Here is a 17,041-nt window from a genome sequence, read left to right as displayed (position 1 = left end):
GTATTGTTTTTTAGTGTTGTTCATACCAAAAAACACGTGTTCACATTCCAACAACCCAAACTGACAACTATCCGCTATTCCCTTACAAATGTAAGGAACCAAATATGGAAAAATCGTAAAATGCTGCTTTGTTTCATTTCGTTAAACACAAATGACACCAGATCCTTTATTTTAGAATGCTTGGAAAAGATAATTTTTCACTGTCCTCCTTACACTTTACAGGTGTGCTGGTGCAATTATAATTGATCAGCAGATCCCAGACCTGTGGTTAGTTTGTGATTCATTAAAGTGCTGTTGTTTTGATGACAGACTGCTTTAGACAACATTGCTCTGAGAACAGCTGTTCCTCTGCACTTAGATTGCAATCATAGAACGGTCAGTCGCCACTAATCGGGGTCATTTATCAATCCGGAAGACCGCACACACAAATGTGAACACATCGAAATACACACACACACTCGCTGATCGATTGCTGGGCTGAGCCAGTAAGAGGGATTGATGGGTACTCGACTGGTGCTGTGTTTCTGTCTGTTTATGTTTGTGTGTGTGTGTGTGCGTGTGTGTGTGTGTGTGTGTGTGTGTGTGTGTGTGTGTTTATCTGGAAATTTAAGTGAGTGTGCTGGCATGAGTGAAGCAAGAGCAAAGAGCACACAAAGGCTAAAGATCTGTAGAGACTAAACTCCAGTCAATTAAAATGTTAGGTCAGGAAATTTGTGTGGTTTTCTGACATATTTCTTAATTTCTTAATTTTCACACATTAAATTAATTTAAAAGTTCTTAGCTCAGCCGCCACTCAGTGGCTCATTCAGCAGCTTTCGATCACGTCTCGCTTTCCTTCTCAACAAATGGAATTTCCTCAGTTGTCATGCAGAGAACTCTATCTGACATCGACTCTATCTATCAATCTGCCTGTCTATAAGATCACCATGGCAACTGAGAAAACTCTATACATCCTAGAAGACCATGTTTTTGAAATATCAGAAAAAGTCTACACATGATTCTTTCTAACAAACAAGTTACTTAATTCAAGTTACCTAGCTAATCCAACCCTTCTGTGTTCAGTACATCATGTACCTGTACCTGCTTCCAAAAGCCTCACTGTGAAAGAAGTCCTGACATTAAGCAAGGAACAAACTCTGACTTATACAGAAATGCAAATAGCTTTTTGTTTTATACTTTTAATAAAATATATAAGATTAAGTTTGTATTCTCTTTCCAAGATTGGAACAAACCTTGTTTCTTGATGCTCAGGCTCACTGTTGAGATTTCAGAAGTGTTTTAAGGCTCCTCTGCAAGCCTGCAGGAATCTTTGCATAAGCAAAATGTAAAATTATTTGTTGGGATCATACGTGGTTTGCAGAAACCACATACCCCAAAAACTGTGAAATAAATATAGGTCTGATTTTGTTAAGACTCCTGTGAAGACTCATATGAACATTCAGTGCTTTTCATATGAAGATCTGTTTATTTCCTAATTTACACAATGTAAAATTAGAAATGTCAAGGCTTTAACAAACACCAAGCCTTAGAAGCATGCTTTTCCACAGAGGCTGCCTTTGGTGCACGGCCCCAGGATCTGTTTGGAGTTCTGAGCTTTTCTTAATGGCACTTTGGCAGGGTTGAGGATGCTGTAAATGTAACACAACAGAGGCCACTCTTTTGTGTTACCAGCTCATGGAGTGAGCCTTCCTGTGGGTTGCACTAAGTTCGATCCAATAATATCATTTAGATGTTATATTGTACAGCCTCTGGGCCTTTGCAGCAAACCTGCTACCTTTACAAAGCACAGGCCCTCTGTTAATACCTAAGCCACACTGTGAAAGGACAGCAGTGGAGACAGAGTGTGGATGCTTCTGATGATTGGATCTTGTAAACATCCCCCACAGTTGTCCTGACTCCTCAGTGCTGGTCAGGCCAAGAACATTTGGCTGTCTGGGAAAGTTGTCAGACAGCCGAGGGAAGAGGAACGAAGGGTTGAGAAGACAGAGGATAGAGAAAACATTCCACTGCTGAGCTGATTTTAGAGTAAATTACACACTTAACTTGCAAATTCTTTCTTATATTTACCCATTGTCTGGTGCCCTTTCTTCTTCATTTCATCTTTTCTCCCATTCTTTTTTGCACTGTGTTTCTTTTCTCAAATGTTCTACTCTTGTTAATTTTCAGCTGTCACATTCAAATTCTCTCATTTTTACCTACCTTTTTTTTTACATATCACCTCCTCCTAACTGGTTATCACTCCTTTCTTCCTCTTTAACACTCGGCTAATAAGATCTCTATCGTTTCTGTCCTTCTTGTTCTTATCATTTACTGCTGATTCATAATCTATGTTTGGACAGAAAACGGGGGGGCTTCTGTCCTGATGAATAACAACAGGAATTGGAAAGGAGAGAGAGAGAGAGAGAGAGAGAGAGAGAGAGAGAGAAAATGGGATAGTGAGGCAGTGTCTTTTGCAAACTGTCTGTCTGGTTGGCTGGCACGCTGTCTCACAGTCTTATCTGCCAGACTGTCGGTGGCTGACTGTGTTTCTGTCTGTGTCAACACTCTAGCCCTGAACCTAAATTTCCACGAATTGTGCAGTCAGTCTAACCAGTTTTGGCTTCTTACTGCTATTCTTAGGCTTGTAGCATCCAGTGTGCGTTTAAATAATATGGCCTGTGCTCAGTCGTCTTTTGTCATCTTTTTCCAACACCTGGGCCTGTCTTCACTCACACATTTAGAGTGCCTCCACAACTTAGCATTATGAGAGACAGAAAGAGAAGAAGTAAGTAAGGATGGGATAATGGAACTATGAGGAAAAATAAGGGACAAACAAAAAGAGATGTGAAGAGAACAGAGGAAAGCAGAGAACATTGGAGAAACAGAATACAGCAGCGAGGTGGATGGGAAACTGAATGAAGTTAAAAAAACAGTTTGACTAAAGAAATCAATTATGGGGTCATAAGAGGAAAGATAGTTCTGTAGATTGCAATGGCGTTGTGGGGGACTCACAGAAGGCCTTTCCTGTTTATTCATGTGTGCTCTTCCTGTCACTGATGCATGTTCACAATTCCCCCCTTTTTAGGGGTCAGAGACATGGAATGTGCATTGGCCTTAGTGGACTGTTAAGACCTAAAACGACCCAGTCTCTGAGTGTGTGTAACAGAGACACTGTGTGTGTAGTTTGTCTGACACACTTGAAAAAAATCTAGGTCAAAGATGAACAATTTGCAAATGAGAGAGAAAATCGCAGAAAGATTAATAGAAAGTGACTGGTTCGGCTGTGCATGTGTTTCTTTTTTGTTTTTTTCTTCTTTGTTTGTGACAATTTTTAGAGACCACTCTATGTAATGAGCTGAACAGGGTGACAGGGAGGGGCCTTCATCACTAAACCCTGCATGGCTTAAATCACACTGGCATCTGACTTACAAACACACAAACTCACAGACAGTGACAGGCTCTCTCTCTCTCTCTCTCTCTCTCTCTCCCTCTCTCTCTCTCTCTCTCTCTCTTTCTCTGTGTGTGTGTGTGTGTGTGTATGTGTAAGAGAGAGAGGCAGAGGGTTTGAGGAACAAAGAACGTAAGAAGAGTATGAAAAGGAATGAGAGGGTTTAAGTATGACAAGCCCTCCCTCGTCTCATGTGTTTACATTTAATAAATTTTGTTTGCAGTATCGGATTTATTCTTCTCATACTCTTTGCATATCCCAGATTAACATAATTGGGCAATCACTTTACTCTTCAGGACGCTAAGAAAACTATTTATTCACTTAAAGAGTCTGTCTTAGTACTTAACCTTAATTGCAGTTCTCATCCTGTTCCTGCTACCTCTGCTTTCTCCTTCCCGAGTGCAGCAACGCAGCAGAGAGAAAAGGTTTGCCAAGTGTCATAAATGTCTTAGCATTCCTTAATGTTTTAAATAGCTTGGCTTCATGCTACCTTCATAAAATTCAGATAAGTCTCAACTTTTGTCACAGCCATAATCATAATCCCAACACAAAACATGGATTTCTTTAAGCTTGTTGGGGGAGCATAAAGATACATTTTGCAGTTGATGCGATTAAATGAAAAATCATTAATATTTTTGATGATGTGTCCTCGTAATCTGTCCCTCTAAAGTGTGTCTAATTTACCAATCAGCCTAACTGTTACAAGGCTGGTTCTCTTATGACTCAAACGGTGAATGAATTGGAGGGTTGCACAGTATGAGTGAGTCACTATCAAAGCTACTGTGTGTTTGTGCGTGTTTGTGTGACTGTGTCTGCCCTGCCTGCCTGTGGATGCATGTCTGCAACTGTGTGTGAAGTTGGCCATCAGTAGCAGGGTTATCAGATCAAACACACACACACACACACACACACACACACAGAAACAGTGTCTTTGTTGGACTGCGCTGAAGGGCCCTGACCGGTGTGACTTTGATCCTCACCACAACATCCGCTCTTCCACTCCAACACTGCTTTTCTGCTCCTTGTCTGTCTCACGTGCCCCTCAGGAAACTTAACCTAGGACTCAAGTTACTCATTTCAGATTTTCAGATAGAGCTCAGTGTGCCTTCAAACACAAGAGGATCCTCGTGCTGTAAATGGACACTCATTGTTTAGGATCCAGATTTGGATTCTGCAGGCAGGCTTCATGTCCCAGAGGGAGGGTTGTGGTGAATGTCACCATTTCAATGGCTATGAGACTAATATAAACCCAGTTTATATGTTGAGCTGTGAGCCTGTGTGGTTCTTTTGTTTGATGATTAGCCAGAATGCACTAATGTTTTCTCTACTCTTGATGATTAATCAGTCAGAGGTAATTTGCATCATCATTGCCTACAATAGATATTTCCTCAAGGAAGTTTTATTTTTTGGGAAAATGACCTGAAATATAACATCAGTAATACATGATAGTTGGATTTGTTGTGGCATTAGTTCCAGTGACAGAAATTCCACACACTTTACCAAGCTACCAAACTAATACACATCCTAATTGTCATACAACACATGCAACATTAGTGTAATTGTCATTATTTTTCCTAAATATGTCCCCATTCAAATTTCATTTAGAAACAATGGGAATTTACAGTACTGTACAGTAGGGCAGGTGGAATTTCTTCCATCATGTGATGTGAAAACCCCTTACCAATGAATAAAAATCATAATAAATTGTTTTATATTCAAATGTCTCACAACATAACCCAAAGTTACACAAAACTGTAAGAACAAAAAAAATAAGAAAGCTATGACTAGTAGGGCAACAGATACCACAGCAATGTCTGGACATGGATGAATGATTGAGGAACAACATCTGTGGTGACAGGTATGGGACTGTGGCACAGAAATAGGAATGTTGAAAATGTAGGCTACTGACTACTTTATGTAACTGAATAAAAATATTTGGATATGAACAAACAGTGTTTTGCAAAGAAGCAAACACCTTGCAAATGCCAACTCAGGCAACTAAGTATACACCGAGACAGATAGTAGCTTTTATCACACCTCTAACAACACTGCATCATCAGGTTTGAGGGCCACATAGTAATATTACGTGGCCCTCAACCCTATTTTTGAATAAGCCATTTCATGTTGGCACATTAGGCCTGGTGGTGTTGTGCCAATGCATCTGAATTTCTCTTGTTGTTCTGGACACAGTGTTTGGACAAGCCTCCCTGTAATCCCCTTAACTAGGACTTGGCTGCTCTTACTTTAGAGGAGCTGAAGACGATGCTCCCTACTATTTAAATACTTTATTCACATTAGCTTTTCAAAGAACATGTCCAGTTCTTCTGCTCCCTCAAACCTTTCTTCTTCTCTAGCCCCCCGCCCCCACTATGCTGGCTCTGATCGATCCAGCGATGTCTCCCAGTCCCACATGTCATCTTTTTTCTTTGACACAGCTCTCCTCTCCCTACTGCTTGGTATTCTGGAGAGGGAATGCATGCGCCATCGCAGATCCATCAGCTCCGATCGGAATGCCGCACCACGGCTCAGAGAAATGGGGGGATAAGAAGAGATAGAGTTGGAGAGAGAGAAGGAGAGAGATTGGGGGAAGGGAAGGAGAGGGAGGGAGCAGGTCAGTGGCTTGTCGACATCCTTCCGGGACCAAAGCCTAAGGCTGACAGGGAGAAAGAGAGAGTAGAGAGAGGAGAATGGGAGAGGATGAGAATAAAGGCAAGAAAGGAGGACCGTTACATTTCTCAGGGCCCACTTTTCTTAAAACCCATTTCCTTTCAAATCTGTCTCTCTGAGGTATTCAAGGGACATACAAGTACTTAAACTACATTTCCTTCAGAGCTCAAAGGATCCAGTTAGTACAGTGGTATGCAGACTTCTATACCCAAAAGAACTGATTAATAGATAAATTAAAACAACTCTAACATATGTTGTGTTTAGACTTCATGTAGGTTCTATACATTAATAGAGACATTATGAATACACAGCAGACCAGGGATATTATGTCTCTTGGGCCCCTGAGTAGGTAAAAGGAATAATGCGCTATAAACTGTACAATGTATTTCTATTTTATTTTATTTGAAACTATATTACTTGTACTTATACTATAGTGGTTCAGAATGCTGAAGTCACTTTCTCTGTACAAATAACGAAAACTTGAAAAGGATTAAACATCTTTGTTAGTCAAAACATTTGCAGCATCTAAATACAAAGTTGATGTCTGGTCAGTACAGTAAAACCTTTACCTAGAGTACTAAAAAGCTGTTGAAGAAGTTGACATTTTATACAGGTTTGGTGACTGTTTATTGGAAGTAAGACTGTATATACTGTGCTCTTAACATCAGCAGAAACAAGTTGTGACCACAATACAACATAACAATCACTCTCTTTATTGGTGCTTGGACTGCAACCAACCAACTCCGAAAAAAACAGATATTTGGCTTGTAGTTGCTAACTTATTTTTTGGCACTGGCCAGGCAGCGTACAATGGAATTGCTGTATATGAGCTTTTTATTAGTGAGAAGAGCTGCTTGCTTGAGGTCAAAGCAATGAACAATAACAGTTCTAGGCCAATAAATACAAAACATCAAGCTGAAAAATGCTAAATCATGTAATGGCACCTGTAATTCTGGGTGGGGTCACAATTACGAAAATATTTTTATTACTTAATTTTTATATGTTAATTTTAAGTTTACATGAATAATGATTTGATGTACTTACTTTTTCCATTTTGAAAATAAAGGCTGAAAGGTCAACACACACAGCTTTTATCATACATTCCTCTGTTTTTTTATCATTAGCTTACTTTCCTCTACCTACATTTTATAATCTCTTCCTTCCCTTGTCAGAATGGAGGGAGACGGAGACAAGCGGTGATCAAATGGATGTTTTCTCTCTTCTTCATTTATCGCTCTCTCTGTGGCTCTTCCTCTTGAAAGCCTCTCCATCCTCTCTGTGTGTTCTCCCCCATGGCTTTCCTCTACAGCAGTGCGTTGCCTTGGTAATTACCAGTTGTCTTAAACAGACAGATGGAGTAAGAGAGAGTGACGGGCAATTTTCCCAGTGCCTGTTTTCCCCGTGTATGGGCACGAAACTTCTTTTTGCGTGTGTGTTCTGTATGCACACTACTTTACTTCTCTCCATCTCTTTCAGGCTTCCTGCCCATTCCCCTTCTCCCTCTCTTCCTGTGAGTTTGCGTTTGTGCACGGCTAATGTGTGTTTGTGTGAGTGTGTATGTAAGATCTACGTGGGGAATTACCTGACAGAACGTGTTAGCCCAGGATGGGAGCGGGACAGTCTCATCTCCTGCTGTTGTGTTGGCCATTTTAGATGCCAGGTGTCACTCTGGCCCTCTTCAGGGCCTCTGGAGGAATCACTGCTGTCCCTTCCTCTTCTCTTTTATGGCAGCATGCCCTTAGATAGCAATGGAGTAAAGCAAAGGGCTATTTCTTTCTTTAAACTGTCAAGTCAAGAGAGGATTTGAAGAATGGATGGAGGTGAGAGTGAGAGGCATTAAAGAAGGAGCAAAAGCTGGGCATTTTGTGGTTATGTATAAATATGATGTTCACCTATGTGTATTCATGTCATCCAATTAATTTGCCACACTCTCTTTCAGGCTGGTTTGATCAAGACAGAGCAAGAGGAGTTCTTTATCGAGCCTGTGGAGAGGGGCGATGGAGTGATAGAAGAGGAGGAGGAGGAAGGAGGAGGAGGAAGGACACACATCGTCTATCGCTCTTCAGCTGTAAAGAAAGCGCCCATCAGCAGTGCGGCAGCTGACTATCACTCCAGAGGTCAGTCTGTGGCTCCTACTGCTCCATCCTCCACTGTTATACAATCTTCCCTTGTTGCTTTGCATGCACACTACAGCACTGTACTTGGTTTAACTTCATCTCTACTACATTTTAACTTTTAACTATCCACGTGTGGAGTTTAGTTAATGCCACTGACTGGAAGGTAAGCCATTGTTCCTGCAGCCCATATTTTAGTTTTCTTATACTCTTTAACTTTTTAGTATATTTAAAAGAAAAATATAAACAACCCTTCATCCTTCATATATCATATCTGGTTTTATTGTCAAACCAAACTATGGAATGCAAAGACCGTGAATCACATTGTAAACATACCCTTTTACACACACAAAGTACATACAAGTGCACACACACACATATACAAGCGCGCACACACAAACACACACACACACACATATACAAATGCGTGCTTGCTTAAATGAGTTTACACACACACACACACACACACACACACACACACACACACACACACACTTAAATTCATCATCCTGTCACTGTACTAACTCTCTAAAAAAAAAGAGTGATGCATGGAGACCCGTTTGGCTGGTAAGATAGCACCTTCTGTATCTTCTATAGAGTTGTACCCTGCCTCAGCTGCTTTAACAATTAACAGCTGGCACTCAGGTATTTGGTTTCAAGTCTGCCTCCATTTTCCAATGCATAAAAACAAATATGTATTCAGAAAGGCTTTAATGTATCACAGAACCCAACTTATATTGTAGTTATTAAAATGTATCTATTCATCTGTTTAATCTTTTGTTACTCATCCTCAAATCATATTTACAGTAATATTGGATAAACTACATTAGGCCCTAATGCAGTAAAAGTAAATTGTTTACTTGCTTCAAAGTAATGTTGCATGGCTGATTAAAAACTTGTGATATGAGATGAGTTGCACTTAAGTCCAATTAATATACTGAATTTATCTTAATCTTCTAGCTGAAAACATAACAAATATGATACATTTGAGAGAAAGAATCAAGCATGTATTTATTAATTTCCATAACCAAAAGAGGCACATTAACATCTGCATTTAGTGGAACTTAGTTGTTATTTGCTTAGTTGCTATTAGAATTATGTATTAATTTGAATGAAAACTACATACACAGTGTATGAATCATACACAGTGGACTTGAAGCACATAGTATATTCGGTATATGCTTGAAAACATTAAATATGTATACATTGTTGCTCTTATTTTTAAATGATAAATTATGTAATGATTTGTTTAAAACAAACACAAAAAATTTAATGAACCACAAAAGATAAACTCCTAGGAAATATGATATTCAGTAGTGTCAGCTCTACTGTCAGGAGTTTAAGAACTCAAGAAAAAAATGACTGCAATGCATGCCTCAGGCTTGTGTCAGTAGAAGTGGCTGTCCAATCATTGTAATTGATCTCATGGCTACAAGTCAATAAACTGTAACCCCGGCCAGTGCAAGAGTCAGTATCTCAACTAATCACCAAAGCAAAAACATTCTCAAAGAAGTGAGCCTCTCGTGTAGTACAGGCGTGAGTCAAAGCGCTTCATAACAAGAATATCGCAAAAGATGTGATCCGACTCTTCCTATTCTGAGCAGTTGACTCAAGAATGTTTAATAATATACGGAGAGAGAGAGAGTTTCCATAGGAACACCCAGTGAGGACAGACTGCATTAGAGTAACACAGATCTGCTCACACTGTTACTGATACTTGGCGGTACATCCACATACATACACACACACTCAAACACATATGTAACACAAGTGTGAGCACACTGTAGAAAAAAAAAAACCTATACAGAAATTAACACACACATATAGAATGTAACCGCATACATTACACAACCACATGCTTACACAATTTCTTTGATGATACATTTACACCTGAACACACATGCATGCTATAAGTGCGCGCGTGCACACACACACACACACACACACACACACACATACAGAAAATGTCTCACTGCTCCTTGTTGAATCTTTCTTTCTAATGAAGAGTGGGGTGCAGATCAATAGCGTAGGATAGAACAGGCCACGATTTGCATTTATGTGTGTGTGTGTCTGTGTGCCTGCATGTATGGCGTGGGCAAGAGTTCTGTGGTCGTCTGGCTTTGAGTGCTTGGATTTTCAAGGCTAAGCGGACAGACTGACTGACAGACAGACAAGCAGGCATGTGCTTTTCCCAGTAGAATTTGATCTGGATATCTGTCTTTGTTTTCTTCTCGTTTTCCTATTTATCTTTTGTCTTACAATATGTGAACATAAGCTTTATCTCCTTGATGGTACAAGTGTCACTGTAAAATCAGAGCAACATCATTAAATCGAAAGCACATTTCAGATCCTTGTGCCTTTACATGCTCCTTTTTCTCCACATTTAAATCAAATTCTAATCAAATTACTTCCTCAAAATTCCTTTCTCAGACAATTACTCGTCCCTGTATATCAATTAAGGACATTCGCAGATTAATAATCAATCAATCAATCATTTCTGGAAATTTCCTTCACCAATCCTGCTTAATTTATAGCCACTTATTAAATGTTGGAGTCATTTCCTGGCTAAAGACAGAGGGAAGGAAGTTATATTTAGCAAGGTAATAGAGGAGCTCAAGAAGGAGAGTGAGATGAAGAAGGAACGAGATTGATCGGTTTCTTACACCATAAGCTGAGGAGGTGTGAATCAATGTTGTAAGTGGAGAGAGCAGGCTTTATTATTAATGTGGCACATTCGTCAATTAATCGCTGTGGCGATAGAAAACGAAGGCTTGCCAATCATATTTTGCTCTGCGTACAGACAGCCACATTGCTGGATTGTTTTTTTAGTTGTCCTTACAAATAGTTTTATTTTATGTCTTTATTTTATCAGTGGGTTTGGTCAGACCCTTCCTGTTTTATAAATTTTAGTTGCTTTTTCTTTCCCCCATTTGCTTTTCTACAGGCTTAGCTTCATTTGTTACTTTTTGCCCCCAAACAATCTCTCATCTTGCCTTCTTCCATTCTTTCCTTTGTGGCTACAGTCATGTTTTCTTCTGAGGTTGGACAGTGAGAGTGGAGTTTAGTGTTTTGTCTGGGAGGGCTGGACCGTCTGTGTAGGTGTGTTGCTTCAACTGAGTCTATACAAGCATGTGTAAGCGTGCCAGTGCTATGTTGTGTCCAGGGTATTGAGACATGCCCAGACAGATGGACCACCAGAGGGCTTTTTTCCCATAATCCCACTCACCTAATCTGCTACCTAGATTTAAATAGCACACACATATCATGCACAAATGCCGCTAATATTTGAAGAATAAGGCATCTTTTCATACTCTGTCTTGCTTAAATACTTTTTTCAGTGCTACGGAAGCAACAGGAGAGGCTGCTTATGCTGTATGTTGGTTGAGGTGTTGTACAAGGTAGGCAATAGAATTCTCTAAATACAATGTAGTTTTTTTACATGCTAATTGTTTTCATTAAAATTTCCCAGATGTGTATTGTTTCCAAGGCAGAAAGGCTCCCTGCTGCCTCCAGGCAAAGCCATTCACTGTTGGGCTGACCTTGGGTGGAGGACTTAAGCCTTAGACCCCATGCATCTGCACAAAGCCAGCATTTGTTTTACCCCTTAGGTGCTACTATTCTGGTATGTTTTGTATAATACTTTACTCCTCTTGGCTGAATTGAGCTGTTGTAAAGTCAGCGCTCGCTGGTGTTTGCCACATCACACAGCACTGATACACAAGATGGATTGTCGGTATTATTGCTCAGAGACCTTCTTGTATATTTTGTGCATGTCTGGAGGATTTTAAGAGGGGGGGGGGGGATCAGTCCTAATCAGGCCTAATCATCCCAGATCAACAATGGCATTTCTTCTTCATGAACCTCTCCTTCTCCACAACTCCAATAAAAGCAATGGACTCAGAACAAACACTTGAAGAGTTAGATTTTGCATTCACAGCAACAAAAAACAGCAACAAACATGTGAATGGTGGGCATATAGAGTAGTTGTGGGCGTGCTCTGTAATTTTCCCCCCCAATTTTTTACTAATATCTTTGTGATTTAAAAGTACTGTGAGATCTTTTGATACTGCCCCATCAGCAACATGTGGGATTGCACCTCACGTAAGCGTAGCCTTAGTGTCTGATGACGTGCACAACTGACACTACAAATCAACGCAGGCTACACAAGGGCACCATTTTGTGTAGGTGTATGCGTAGTTAACAGCAAGTATATTTCGACCCTAACATTTTTGCCTCTGCCTGAGCTAAGAGGAAGTTAAAGAGGGTCAGCAAGTGGTGCTCATCACTGCACCTTAATGTCTGCCTCTCACATCCAGAAAATGAAGTGGGCTCCCTTGGGAACACACTCTGTCTCTCTACCTCTTTCTGTCTCTCTCTCACTCACTCTCTCACTACAGTCTCTGCTGGTGTCACACAAAAATGGTCATGTGATGCACATGTTTTAAGAAGAGACTAAGCACTTAGAGATGTGAGAGAACACACAACTCATAAATTTCCGGAGCTCATCTTCAGTGTGTAACAGGGGTTCCCAGCCGACACGCTGCAGTACAGCTGTAATCCCAAATAGCCACGTGAAAGCCCTAGGAAGCTGACTTTTGACATCATTATGAGGTTTATTGAAGAGATTGTGCCAAGAAAATTCTCTAAACTTCCTATGGCCCTGCATGACCACAAACCCTAAATGGATGTGGACAGCTTTGAAGAGAAATTCCAGATTTGTGCAACTCAGGACTTATTATTTTGTGATTGTAAACCTAAAAAGAATCCTGGGGCTACAAGGAAACCAGATTTTAATCAAATCTTTAGTTTTTAGAAGAAGAAATAAGTCTAAATATATTATTACTAAAAATGTTGATTAAAGTATAGAAATCTGCATCCTATGTCAACTTTGACCTGCTATACACAGCTGTATTTTTGCCATGTTTCTGTCTTTCTGTGATTATTTGACCATTATTGTGAAAGGACTAAAGGACTTTAAGGATTGCATTGAAAAAAACATATTGACAGCAAGGTTCCCAAATCACTTCAGTTCTTACTTCAAAGTGAGAAAATAATAAGTTTCCATTTTCTGGCTAGGTTTACCGAAGCAACACAATTGTGTTCTAGCACTGCGTTCTCACAGTGCAAAGTAGCCCTTCTACAAATGAGAGAAATGTACTTAAATATAGCAACATTTGATTATTACAAGCAATGACAACCCGGTTATCTACTTAAAATTTAGACTTACTAAAAATGAGTATTTGCTCCCTTAATTGAGCTAAATGTAAAAAAAAAAATTATGTAAGATTATTAGCCAAAAAAGCTTAAGATAAGACAAAATAACTTAAAATTAGTTATTGTTTGTGCTGATTTCAATAATTTATAATTATTTTCAGATTAAATTTTTTTTTCTTATTGAAGCTTTAAAATAATACTTATGTAAAGACATGTGTAAAGAATGACTCTCATATTGACCCTACAGTGCATTAGCTGACCATTCATTAAGGCTGGAACAAATTGGAAGCCTACGTATGTGTCTAATATAACATTTTTTTAGTTTGTCAACCTCTACACAAATCCACCAGGCTTTCAGTTCAGCGCAATCAATAATATTATGCTGTGTAGTTTGGAGTTCTTCTAGTAGTAATACTGTATTATGAAATGTGTGACATTTGTGTTTTTCCTAACGTAATAATTGTAGACTCTGATGATGGTCACACTTATTGACAATTAATACAAATAAATTAACAAACTTTAAAAGATGCCTTTTCATAAGATTCTTAAATTAAGAAATTGTGTAAAGGCAGGCACACACTGAACAACTGCAGAGCCAATTATGAATGTGATTTAGTCGTGATGACAAGTAAGACGTAGTTTGTCCTGGTCAGTGCCAGTCTGGCACTGTTGGTGCTGACAGTTGGCAGATAAACTCATTTGATATGTGCTGTGTGAAATAATCTACTCCTTAGTCTTAGGATCCAGTCTCTGCCCATTGTTCTCAGAGGCATTTTAACAAGTTTAATATATACGGCCAATATCAGCAAGGGAGCCTTAAGTTAACTACAGCTTTGTTTTACTATTACTATATTATTTTACTTTAATTTCCCGAGTTAGGCTCCATTGTCCACGCAGTCATCTTTCTGAATTTCGCTGCTTTTTTTTGTCAATAATCAATTTCTGTGTGAATTATACTATATTGTAAAAAGTAAAATTTCCTGTTTGCCACTGTGTTTGTTTTGGCACAAGAACACACACGAATTTCCATTCTCACAGAATGGGTGTGTCTAGCTCCAGGACTTCCAGTCATGCCTGACCAATAGTTTAGTGTGTTGCCCACAGTTTACTCAGTTGTCAGGTGTGTGGCCCTCTGGGACTGTCAAAGACTAGAAATCTGTCATAGTTGGTGGAAACAGTCCTGAAGTTTCTGGTCTTTGATGGTCTCCCCTGCTGTCCTGCGTTAACATTGCACTACAGCGATCCCTGTCCCAACACACTTACGTCGTCACTTTGTGACGTTTTGTTTTGAAAAGGAGCACTGGAGTAAAACATTGAAGTCCTCTGCTCTGACACATTTTGCAACCATGCTAGAGCTGTACTGTGCCACTGAACCTCTAAAAAGGTTTAGGGTTAGGCGATGCTACGAAGGGATCACACATCCTCAGGGACAGTGTGGATTATCTAGTGTGAGTAGGCTTTTCCGTGGCTGTGACATTATCCAACCATAGTTGTAGTTTGTTGCTGGTTATATAGATCAATATATAGATAATATATAGAGCAATATGACATGGAATATCTTATTAAAGCCCCTTTCAGCATGCACTGGAATTCTGAGTTTATCTATAGTAGATATTATCTGGAGGGGCTGCATTTGGCCTTTTATGTGAGTTTTACCCATCCAAATCCCTAGAACATAGTCTGGATATAATTTGCTTGAGTACATGTATGAATAGAGCAGTTAATTATCTGGAGAATTCACCATGAGCCCGTTGGTGTCTTGATGAATCTTTATCCTGTGACAGCCACGATAGCAGATACAAACCACCAAAGACAAAGGACACTCATTTGTATGAAGGTGATTATATCAGTGGCTAGCTGGACAGACAACAAAGATTCCTTACATCTGTCATGAAGGACAGACATTGAAAATGTGAAACAAGTTTAGGGAACAGTAAGAGATTCATTTGTACAGTGCATAAAGAAAGTTTTCACCCCCTAATGACAAAATAAAAAAATAATTTAAAAAATGTCTGTAAATTTATTAAAAAGGAAAAACTGAAATGTCACATGTACATAACTATTAAAACCCTTCACTTACATTGCTTAACCACCTTTGGTGGGAAACATGGGTATGACAGGGTATGATAGGGTATGATAGGGTATGGTTTTGCACACACCTGGATTGGAGGATTTGATTTTCTGCCACTCTTCTTTGCAAATCCTCTCAAGATCAGTCCATTTGGATGGAGACCATTATTGGACAGCTATTTTTAGGCCTCTCTAGAGATGTTTAATAGGGTTCAAGTAAGGACTCTGGACTCTCGAGAGAGGTGTGTGCCTTTCCAAATCATGTCTCACCAATTTAATTTACCATAGTTTGACTCCAGTCATGGTATACAAACATCTGAGCAATGATAAAGAGAAATGGGAGGCACTTGAGCTCAATTTTGTCATTATGGGGTACTGACTGTGGATTAATGAGAAACAAATTTAATTTAATCATAATATTGGGCTGCAACATATCAAAATTGAAAAAAGTGAAGGGCGTCTGAAAACTTCCTGAATGCACTGTATATTATCTTTGATGTGCTGTAAACAAAATTCTAAGAGTGAACTTTTTGCATCATGTCATGTCCCTAACACACTCTTTCCAGACAATGCGCCTTCCCCAGACCATATAGAGTAAATTTACACACTAGAGTAAACAGGTTTGAAAGAGCAACTCTGTCCAGACCTCATATTCATATGGCGTCTGGGCATTTCATAGGGGAAAGAGGCTCAAAAAAGTTAGATACATTTTCTGAAAATTTGATTATTTTTCTAATGCAAAGTATGCTTGAAAAGATTGTTTTCTTTTAGCTATAAAACTAGTGGTTTTAAAGGAGAAACCATTCTCTGTCCAGTATACAACTTATATAAACAATATCTTCGAGTCTGGTGTGGAAAACCCAAAGTTAAGCATCCAAAACAAAATATTCAGTGTGGTTAAAATTTACCCACAGTTCAAAATAAATGAACAGAATACAGTAGAGCCTAAAGAAGCAGGTGTTAGTTAAAAGTCTTTTGGTTAAGACATGAAATGAGTTGACACGCACATGCTCTAGGATGTGAAAAGCATGTTTAAGTGTACCATCTTCTCTCCTCTTAAATTGTGTTGTTTTTCTCTAATGCAAACACTGGTTTTATTGATGTCCCCACCATAAATCTTAGTACAACATTGCCTAGTTTTTATGTGATAATGACCATCGGGGACCCACTTAGGAACATGAGTGTGCATTAACTCATACAGTGTCCACATGCAGCCAGCAAGAAACATGCACACACAACAGGACAAATACATACACACGCACAAAATTAGACACACACACACACACACCCACACACACACACAGATACGTATATACGTGTGAATGAGTTCAAGCCCAGGTGTGCCTCTGAGAGGAAATTATAGTGCTAAGAAGGGAAGTGTTTCAGCAGCCAGCTGCTTCCTCTCTCCCTTTTTGTGGCCACTGGCTCTATCCCTGGAGAACATGACTGGCTTGATACTACTCTCAGCATGTGTGTGTCTGTGTGTGTATGTTTGTGTGCACAGTCACACATTTCTGCATGTATGTGTGTTTCCCATGCATTTACAGGC

The 17,041-nt window shown here is 39.4% G+C and overlaps 1 protein-coding gene across 3 annotated transcripts in view; it reads left to right on the top strand.

The window, feature by feature from the left end:
• LOC137133704 (A disintegrin and metalloproteinase with thrombospondin motifs 2-like) overlaps positions 1-17,041 on the top strand; it is a 107,681-nt gene that overhangs the window by 37,427 nt on the left and 53,213 nt on the right. For 2 of the 3 annotated variants that reach the window (XM_067517541.1, XM_067517542.1), the window contains exon 3: positions 8,034-8,211. In XM_067517541.1, the coding sequence (XP_067373642.1) occupies positions 8,034-8,211 (178 nt within the window). Of the gene's footprint in view, positions 1-8,033; positions 8,212-11,544; positions 11,607-17,041 lie in introns of those variants that run through there. The other variant, XM_067517543.1, reaches the window with a different exon arrangement.

The sequence above is a fragment of the Channa argus genome, chromosome 10 (assembly GCF_033026475.1).
Source record: "Channa argus isolate prfri chromosome 10, Channa argus male v1.0, whole genome shotgun sequence".
NCBI classification, from domain to species: Eukaryota; Metazoa; Chordata; class Actinopteri; order Anabantiformes; family Channidae; genus Channa; species Channa argus.
Note: the sequence above shows the minus strand (reverse complement) of the source record. Positions and strands in the feature narration are given on the sequence as shown.